The 9,832-nt window shown below is 54.9% G+C and overlaps 1 protein-coding gene across 1 annotated transcript; it reads left to right on the plus strand.

The window, feature by feature from the left end:
• The first annotated feature begins 1,055 nt into the window (after positions 1 to 1,055).
• LOC136166060 (keratin, type II microfibrillar, component 7C) lies at positions 1,056 to 7,714 on the plus strand. Its single transcript, XM_065932088.1, has 9 exons — positions 1,056 to 1,439; positions 3,043 to 3,251; positions 4,432 to 4,492; positions 4,614 to 4,709; positions 5,282 to 5,446; positions 5,713 to 5,838; positions 6,091 to 6,311; positions 7,008 to 7,039; positions 7,527 to 7,714. The coding sequence occupies exons 1-9, from the start codon at positions 1,056 to 1,058 to the stop codon at positions 7,712 to 7,714; spliced, it is 1,482 nt and encodes a 493-aa protein (XP_065788160.1).
• Positions 7,715 to 9,832: the final 2,118 nt, after the last annotated feature.

Consider the following 9,832-nt stretch of genomic DNA (forward strand, 5'->3'; position numbering starts at 1 on the left):
ACACCTCCAAGAACCCTCCCTGGATTGACCCTGCAGCTCTGGGGTGTTCTACTCTAATCCTGCCCCCTGGCCCACCAGTGCGTGCTCAGTCACTTCAGTCATGTCCAACTCTTTGTGACCTTATGGACCCGCCAAGTTCCTCTGCCCATGGGGATTCCCCAGGCAAGAATACTGGAGTGGGTTGCCATTCCCTTCTCCAGGGGATCTTCCTGACCCAGGAATCAAACCTGCATCTCTTAAGTCTCCTGCATTGGCAGGTACGTTCTTTACCACTAGCGCTACCTGGGAAGCCCACCAGTAGTGATGCCTAGAACTCTGAAGAACAACCTTGGTTCTCTCCTGAACTCTCTGACTCAGGTTCTCCTATGTCCCAGTGGATGCCCCATGGCTCCTGCCTTCCTAGGAATATCCAAAGTGCCAGGGCCATGCTTTCTCCCACATCTCTCCCTCAAACCCCAGCACTGAAAAGGCTCTGGGTAGGAATAGCTTAAGGGAAGCTCATATTGACGGTGAAGAATGGGACATACTTTAAAAGATAAAAGCAAAGAAGCCCAGAACAAGAGGTTGTTTGATACATTGCCCCCTCTATGGGATAGGCCAACCACTGTACCCCAAGGCCAGATCACAGTTCCAGGACCCATAGTCCAGCTCTGTGCCTTCCAGAAAAAGATTTGGGGAGCAGGCTCTACCCCAGGTCACTGCAACCATTGCCTGCACTCGGAGCATGGAGTCCAACTAGATACTTCTAGGAGGTCTCCACTTCCAGTAGCAATGGGAGGGGGAGAGGCCATGAGGAAGCTCGTAAATGGCTTTGAAGATGAAACAGGCCTGAGGCCGAGATTGTTGACACAGCTCTACTGAATAGGCAAACACTTGGCTCTTGAGAGGCCGGGGTGATGCCAAGCTAATAAAATGCAGCTATTTTCTCTTTGCTGCCCCTTTTACTGCCAGCTGCCCTGGTGCATAAAAGGGCCTGCCACAGCTCAGGGAGCACAAGCCTTTGGCTCCGTCCTCTGCCAGCTTCTCCACTGTTCAGACACCTCCCTGTCTCCAACATGACCTGTGGCTTCAGCACTGTGGGCTCTGGATTCGGCGGTCGCGCCTTCAGCTGCGTCTCCGCCTGTGGACCTCGGCCCGGCCGCTGCTGCATCACAGCCGCCCCCTACCGCGGCATCTCCTGCTACCGCGGCCTCACCGGGGGCTTCGGCAGCCGCAGTGTCTGCGGGGGCTTCCGTACTGGCTCCTTTGGCCGCAGCTTCGGGTACCGCTCCGGTGGCGTGTGCGGACCCAGCCCTCCCTGCATCACCACCGTGTCAGTGAACGAGAGCCTCCTCACACCCCTCAACCTGGAGATTGACCCCAATGCACAGTGTGTGAAGCAGGAGGAGAAGGAGCAGATCAAGTGTCTCAACAACAGGTTCGCTGCCTTCATTGACAAGGTGAGTCTCCTTGATCACGCCTTTCCTGAATCCCACCCATGCTCAGGACCCCAGCTGGGCACTAAGGAAGGAGTCAGAGACAAGCCCACAGAAGCCCTCAGTCCAAAAGGAGAGGAAATCATACCTCTTGGACACAGAAAAACAAGAATAGGCTGAGAAGCTGCCTAGTCTAATGGGGGAAGACAAGCTGAAAACACAACAACAGAACTAAGGGCAGAAACTCTAGTGCTGAGAGAGAACATCTTGTGAGCAAAGAGCTGCTGTGTGGGTGTTCGATGCATTTGAGGACCAGCAGCTGCTTACTTGGCAAGGAGGTACTCCCCATGTCCAAGCAGGGCTGATGAGTGCGATACTGGAAGACTGCCCAGAGGGAATCTCCTGGTTCACACAGAGCCCTTTATATGACAGTAGTTACTTGACCACTGAGCAGAGGCCAGAGTGGTTTGTCCATACCTCTGTGCCTGGGATCCAGGGGTGAGCAACAGACATGGTCCCCACTCTCCTGGGCCTTGTGGAGAGGAAGGTAGTATGTGGTCTGGTTGAAACCATCTGCAGATGTTAGTGTCCAGCTCAAGTCTTCACCACTGAATCCAGGCAACTGCCATGAGGCAGTGGTTCGAGGGGCCAGGGGAGAAGGCTTCATTGAGGAAAAAGTTCTGGGGCCAGGGAAGGTTATCCAGAGCCAAACTTGCGAGAATTCATGCTACAGAGATACCCATCAGAAAGGGCCAAAATGATCTGGAGCTCTTAACAGCATGAGAGACCAAGAGTAGCACAAGAAAGGACTTACCAGGGATGTGGCAAAGTTTTTACATAAAAGGATCTGAATGGGGTGGTGGGCCAACCTCATGGAAGAATGGATGTGAAATTTTTCTTGGGCACAATTGTCGGCAATTATTGTAGTAAGAGAAGCCCTCGAACTTCCGGTTTCCCCCACCCCCACCCCCCACCCCGCAAGGCAGAAGATCAAAGTTTGAATTCTTCTGCCACTATGAGATCTCGGGCAGTTAGGGAACCTCTCAATTCTACAAACCTTCCTCATCTGTAAAACAAGAGGGTTGGCACACACCACATCCCTGCACTAATAGTCCAAGTGACTATTATTCTAATTGCATTGTTGTCGTAGGATTTTAATTATCAGCACATACTTTATTTGTTAGCTTTTACAGTTGGTCTTTCTAAAAAGGTTGACCTGTTCATTTGCACGCTGACAGTCACACCTGTCTTGGAACAGTAGACATTCTGCATTCGTGTGATTTCTGCCCCAGGGCATTAAACTCAGCAAGGCAGGCACTCAGGACAAGGGTTAAGTGCTGGGCCCAAGGACACATTATGAACAAGAGCAGCAGGGTCTGGACTCTGCATGGCTTAGTGCTTTCCTTGACAATAGGTATACTGCCTTAGAAGAGACTGACATTAGCTCCAAGGAAGGACTTCCAGGAGAGTCACTGAAGCCCTAATGTGGTTTTAAGAGAGGGGACATAATGCTTCTGAGGACTCTGGGTCAGAGTTAGGGATCCTGGGTCTTGATGCTGGGACCCTCCGCCCTCTTGCGCTCTGGTCCTACAAGAAGAGGTTCTCAGGGTCTGCCTCTGTGTGGCAGGTGCGCTTCCTGGAGCAGCAGAACAAGCTACTGGAGACCAAGCTGCAGTTCTACCAGAACCGCCAGTGCTGCGAGAGCAACCTCGAGCCCCTGTTCGAGGGCTACATCGAGACGCTGAGGCGGGAGGCCGAGTGCGTGGAGGCCGACAGTGGGAGGCTGTCCTCAGAGCTCAACCACGTGCAGGAGGTGCTGGAGGGCTACAAGAAGAAGTGAGTGTGGGAAGGGGCCGGCTCTGGAAAGGGCTCGAAGGTGGCTCCCAGCACAGGGCAGCGTCCAGACCTGTGGCTGGGTCTCTGCCTGAGGATCAGGAAGAGCCTGTGCCCTCTGCCCCTCCTCGAGGCACATGGGTTTCGTGGGTGGGTCCTGGCCCCCTGGGGACGGAGCTCAGCTTGACTTCCTACCAGCAGGTCAGGGAAATGATGTTCTCTCTCTTTCTTCTACCCATAGATCCTTCTTTTAGGACCCCAGACAAACTAACATTGCTGATGCCTTTGAGTCTAGCTTTCAAAGTCCTGGACCTTCTGAAGTTCACTCCTTCATTCTGCTAACACTTTTTGAGCACCTACCAGGCACCAGGCAGATCTGGACACGGTGCTAGCAATCCAGGGCCGAATGACAGACCCAACTCGTGTTTTTGTGGGGCTTACAGTCCCCTGGTAGGCAGAGATGGCAGAGTCACAGACAGAGACCTCCGATGACAAACAGTGACACAGAATACAAAGGCACACACTGGATTCTCTAAAGGAATCTAGCTTCCAGAGCTGGCCACCTTCCTTCAGTTACACTCTCAGCCATGCGCTGCCAGGCCACTGTGCTCCCTGCCTCTGGCTCTGAGCAAGGCTGCCCACAGCGAAGGAGGAAGCAGCAGGCTCCACTTCTCTCGTCTGAGCCAGGAGGAGGAGGACAGAGGGGAGATCCTATCACCTGTCGCAAAGCCAGGGGCAAGGGGAGGAGTCAGAGGAAAGGGAAATGCAGACCTGGGTGAGAAAATAAGGCACCTCCCAGCCCCAGCCACACACACACACACACACGCACACGCACACACACACACACGCACACGCACACGCACATGCACACACATGCACACGCACAGCTTCTAGATCCTGCCCCCAGTCCCCCCTCCCACCACCTCCCCACCCCACTGAGGAGCTCAGAGGTGATGTGAAGGTGGGTGTTTCAATAGTCCCATATATCCCAGGAGGCCTGCACCAACCACCTGGTTCCTCCCTGGTCCCACTGCATTTCTTTTGGAGGCGGAGAAACGAGCTGGGCAGGGGGCTGGGGTGGGGGGTGGGGGAAGGAACTAGGAATCAGGCTTGTTTGCTTGCATGCTTCATGGCCAAGTTGAGAGTTGCTCAGAAGGGGCCCTGTCTTCCCCATACCCCTCAGGTATGAAGAAGAAGTTGCTCTTCGGGCCACAGCCGAGAACGAGTTTGTGGCTCTAAAGAAGGTAAGCGCCTGAGCCAAGCCCCTCCCTGAGCCCCTGTCCACCCTATCCTCTCTGTCCTGCCATGATGCAGCCAAGCCCGCAGAGCACCCTTGAATCTCATGGCCCCTTGAACCCTACACAGGATGTGGACTGTGCCTACGTTCGCAAGTCGGACCTGGAGGCCAACTCGGAGGCCCTGATCCAGGAGATCGATTTCCTGCGGCGGTTGTATGAAGAGGTGAGAGGGTTCTCGGTCCTGGTGGGCATCCCCCAGGATGTACAGCCCCCGTCACTGGTCAGCTGATGCAGGAATACAGGCTGAGATTGAAGGGTTAGGCAGAGGAATGGAGAAGCAAAACGGGACAGAATTAGTAAGGGGCATGGAAGGGTGACGACTTCTAGGACAGCTGTGCCTTGGGAAACCAAATTCCAGGCACAAAGCTTCACTGCATTTCCTCTAGTTCAGATTTTCTCTGGCAGCCAGGAGCCTGTGCCTGGTCCATGAGAACAAGAAATGGGTCCCCACACAGGGGCCTGGACCCCAAGGAAGTATCCCCAGCATGCTGGCTGCAGGGACAAGATTTACAGGGGCCTGAAAAATCCCCAAAGCAAACATTTGAGAAGTAATGGCACTTTTTTCTAAATGGGATTTCTTATCTGTATGCAAAGCGATGCAATTTCATCAGGGAATTGTCTGCTCCAAACGAGACTTTGGCTCCAGATGGACCAAAGAGATTACAGCCATTGGCTGGTGAGAAAAAGCTCAGATAACTTGCTTATACTTCCTCTTTCCTGACTCCTGATCCACAGGAGATCCGTGTTCTCCAAGCCAACATCTCGGACACCTCAGTCATCGTCAAGATGGACAATAGCCGGGACCTGAACATGGACTGCATTGTTGCCGAGATCAAGGCCCAGTATGATGATGTCGCCAGCCGCAGCCGGGCCGAGGCTGAGAGCTGGTACCGCAGCAAGGTGAGTGGTCCAGGACACCTGCCTCCTAGACACAGCAGTGGTAGGGACTTGAGATAAATAATTAGAGAAACCTTTTTTTTCCAAGGATTCTGATCCCTAGAGATGATAACAGAAGGGCAGACAGTCCTCAGGTTATAGTGGCAGGACAGAGTCACCATGTATGGTTACACAGGTTGAGCACTGGACAACCTGCAAATCATCCATGTTGTCCTGAGTGGGTGGAATGTCACATGCTGAGCTTCACGAGCCTTTCTGCTTCCCTCCAGTGTGAGGAGATCAAGGCCACAGTGATCCGGCATGGGGAGACCCTGCGCCGCACCAAGGAGGAGATCAATGAGCTGAACCGCGTGATCCAGAGGCTGACGGCTGAGGTCGAGAATGCCAAGTGCCAGGTAGGGAGTGTTTGAGGCCCACCCAGGGTCCCACCAGCAGTGTGTGTGTCCAACTGGATCTCACCATTCACTCTCCAGCCCATTTGGATGACTTGAGTCCTTGGTTATGGCCACTCAGGGAACCCTAGGTGATAAAAGGGAGAGGTCTGTTCCTGGGGTGATCTCATCTGGGTGGAGAGACTGGACACATCCAGGAAATGGACACAGAGACCCAAAGGCCATAACCCACCTTGTTCTCTCCTGGGCTCTTAGAACTCCAAGCTGGAGGCTGCAGTGACCCAGGCAGAGCAGCAGGGCGAGGTGGCCCTCAATGATGCCCGCTGCAAGCTGGCCGGGCTAGAGGAGGCCCTGCAGAAGGCCAAGCAGGACATGGCTTGCCTGCTCAAGGAGTACCAGGAGGTGATGAACTCCAAGCTGGGCCTGGACATTGAGATCGCCACCTACAGGCGCCTGCTGGAGGGAGAGGAGCAGAGGTGAGGATCATCTCGGTTGCCCCATGAATTCCACTTGCATAGGCCTGCCCACTTCTGATTTTCCCTCATCCTAGTCTCAGTCCTAAGAACTGGTCCCAAGCTAGACTCTGAGGTCTTTGAAACACATATCTTGAAGGACTAGAACATGGTCAACAGCAAACAGACAGGAAATGAAGGCCAGTGCCACTGCAACGTTCCGAGTCCCAAAGAGCCCAGGGCCTTCCCAGATTTAGAACCTAGGCCCTACCTCCAAGTTCAGAACATCCTCAAATTATTCCATCCTCAGCTCTTGCAAGATCCACTCCCTGCCAGGTTTCTTGGCAGTCATCCTGCCCCAGGGTGGAGATGCTGGCCAAACTCTGATCCTGGCCTCATGTGACTCCCCAAAGGAAACTTCCCCTTCCTAAAGCTGAGCCCAGCCAGGTACGCCAGGTATTGTTGCTCTGGCTATGCACTGCACAAAAGCAACCAACTGAAGGGCAAGTGAGGCTGAAATTCAACATATACTCTGTTTGTTAAATAGTGTGCCCTGGCATTGCTGCAACTGCCAGAACATCACTTTATAAAAGTTAGCACAAGGGCATAAATATAGGCCAGAAACAGCCCATTTGACCCATCCCACGGCACCCAGGGGAAACTTGGAGATCTTATTCTAACCTGTTTTCTCTTTTCCTTTTTCACCTTTTCCCTACTCAGGCTGTGTGAAGGTGTTGGAGCTGTGAATGTCTGTAAGTATTCTGAGACATGAAAAGGAAAATTCTAGCCTGGGCAACAAGAGTGTCCTGGCTATGAGTGTATAGAGATACCAGGAGGAGTGTTTCAAGTAATTCCCTCAGTAAATGGGAGTAGGTTAGTCATACAGTAGGTGAGACTGAGGTTAGCTAACAGGAAGAACCTCACAGCATGAATGAGATTGGAAAAAGATCACTGCAGGAAGGGACCTCAGACGTCACACAATACAACCCTCACCTTGTATAGTGAGGACACGAAGGCCCACAGCAAGGAAGGGACTTGCCCAAGGTCACAAAGGAGATCCAGGGCCAGAAGCCAGGGCTCCTGACTTGCAGGCCAAGTTTCCGTCCACACCTTCAAAACACCAACTGAAGGCCCTCTGTGTCCTTCCTGGGAGGGTTGAACAGATAAGAGAGGCCAGAGGAAGGTGGCCAGATGCGGTGGCCACTAGCAGGCCTCCTGACACCGCCCTTGTCCCCGCAGGTGTCAGCAGCTCCCGCGGCGGGGTCGTCTGCGGGGACCTCTGCGTGTCGGGCTCCCGGCCGGTGACGGGCAGCGTCTGCAGCGCCCCCTGCAGCGGGAACCTGGCGGTGAGCACCGGCCTGTGCGCGCCCTGCGGCCAGCTCAACACCACCTGCGGAGCGGGTTCCTGCAGCCTGGGGAGGTGCTAGGCGGCCCCACAGGGCGAGCCAGAGAGGCCCCTCGGCCTGCCAGAAGTGCCACCGCCCCCACTGCTGGCTGAGAAGAGCAGCGCCTCGGTAGCTGTCCCCCTCGTGTTCTGAGAATACACCACGCCCTCCTTCCCATCAGCCTCTGCTCTGCTCATCTCGTGGCACCGGAAGGGGATGCCGCCTGGGGAGGGACTCCTCCCTTCCGCTGTCTTGGCCTCTGGCCTTGCCCAGGAAGAAGAGCGCTCCTTCCCATGTCCCCTAACTCTCAGGCCTCTTGTCCCCACCCCCCCGTTTCTCCAATAAACCGAGGGACCCGCTTTCTGTGCTGTGATGTCTGGCTTTCTGGAAGTGAGCCCCACCCACCGACCGGGAGCACCCCAGGCCAGGGAGAAGGCTGAGGACTGGAGCGCTTCTGGCCCGCCCTCAGCCTGCTCATGCAGGGCCTGTCCCCGAACGCTGCCGGCCTCCCCCTGGCCAGGCAGTGCTGACCTTCCTCCTCAGTCGCACCTCTGGGTCTGGGGTACCTGGGGCTTATTCCTCCGACTGGTTTTGAAGGGATCCAAAGGAGGGCACGGGAATCCGCTGGAAGGCTGTGTATGTTCGTGTGTGTGTGTGCGCTTGCGTGCACATTTTAGCCCCCTTCCCACCCACCATGCTTTCTGGGCACACCTTCATTCTGCTCTCCCACCTCCACCACACAATGCACCACAGCAGTAGCCCCCACAAGTGCCAACAGCCACCTCAGGGGGCCACCCTGTGTCAGCCCGGACCCCACCCCACCTCATGCCCACTGCTGTCCATCAAACAAGGGGAGATGAGACCCTTGACACTGGCCCCTCCCCCATACACACCCCTCCTCAGCGCCTGGAACAGCCTCCCAGCAAAGCCCTGCAGCTGGTAAGAGGATTCTGTCTACTGACTCTCCCAACCGCCCTACTCACTGCCCTCACCCCCGTATACCTTCAGTTTGGAGGCTAAGATGGCTCCCCTGCCCCCTATGTGGCCTGACCTTGCATACCCTCTGTTCAGGAACTGTCTGGGAGGTCTTAGGAGGAAGACTTTGAGGAGCCCCAGCCCCATTCTGGAAGTATCAGACCTGTAGTAACCCGTCTCCCGTGTTGACCATTTCCCTCCCACTGGCCCACTCCTTGTCTGTCTTTACCCTGTTTTATCCCAGAGCCCAGCGCTGGTCCATCCTCAGGCCCTGACCTTTCTGCCCAGCTCACCACGCTGTCTCGGGAGGACCCAGAACCTTCCTTCACTCCCTCCTAGAGTCTACGGTCCATTTGGCTCCTCACCCAAGCCCTTCGGCTCCCCGTCGCCCTCACCCCCTTCCCCTCTCTTGAACCCTGAGTCTCTGGCCTTTCACTTCCTTGCTCTGCAGGCCAGGCTCTCAGCTCTTCCTTGGCTCACTTCCCTCACCCAGACAAACTCACCCTCAAGCGTGAAAATGCCTCAGGGCCCTTCCCTCACCACTCCAAGCACCTTCCCTGGACAATTACTTCCACCCCTTGCTTTCCGTTCCCACCATGGTTAACATCCTCCCTGGTTCAAATCCTCCAGCCTGAGTCCCCGTGGCTCTCCTCTGCCTTGACCTCACTCCGTGGCTTCAAACCCACTCACCCCAGTTCCTCTGAGACCTCTCCACTTGGCTGTCCTGGAGACTCTTCCAACCCAACAGATCTTCCAGCTGAACTCACTATTCTTCATTCCCTCCACTAGGGTCTCCTCCTGCCTCACCTGTCAAGATCATCATCACAGTTGCCCAAATCTGAGCCTCTATGATCTGTCCAGGCCTGAACTCTCCCCTTCAAAACCAAATAACCCCTAAGTGCTCCCCTTCTTAGCTCCTAAGTATTCCTCTCATCCATCTTTTTCCTCTCTCTGCTGCTGCTACCATCCACATTTCAGCCACCACCATCTTGGTTGGAGACCTGCTGGCCTCCCCTTCCAATCTACACTGCAGCAGCCAGAGACAGCTTTTCAAAACACAAGTCTGACCTTTCAGTGGATGAAGTCAAGACTTTTGACCATGACGTGCCAGTCCTGTGTATCTGGCTGTGACCCATCTCTCAGTGTCTCTCATCACTCCCCTACTCCGACTTGGGAGCCCTGAAC

The sequence above is a fragment of the Muntiacus reevesi genome, chromosome 4 (genome assembly GCF_963930625.1).
Source record: "Muntiacus reevesi chromosome 4, mMunRee1.1, whole genome shotgun sequence".
NCBI classification, from domain to species: domain Eukaryota; kingdom Metazoa; phylum Chordata; class Mammalia; order Artiodactyla; family Cervidae; genus Muntiacus; species Muntiacus reevesi.

Bases quoted from the DNA above. Each gene is read 5' to 3' on its own strand.
- LOC136166060 (XM_065932088.1), top strand. From the start codon at position 1,056: ATGACCTGTGGCTTCAGCACTGTGGGCTCTGGATTCGGCGGTCGCGCC. The intron at 1,440-3,042 runs GTGAGTCTCCTT...TCTGTGTGGCAG, and splicing joins TCGCTGCCTTCATTGACAAG to GTGCGCTTCCTGGAGCAGCA. The intron at 4,710-5,281 runs GTGAGAGGGTTC...CCTGATCCACAG, and splicing joins TGCGGCGGTTGTATGAAGAG to GAGATCCGTGTTCTCCAAGC.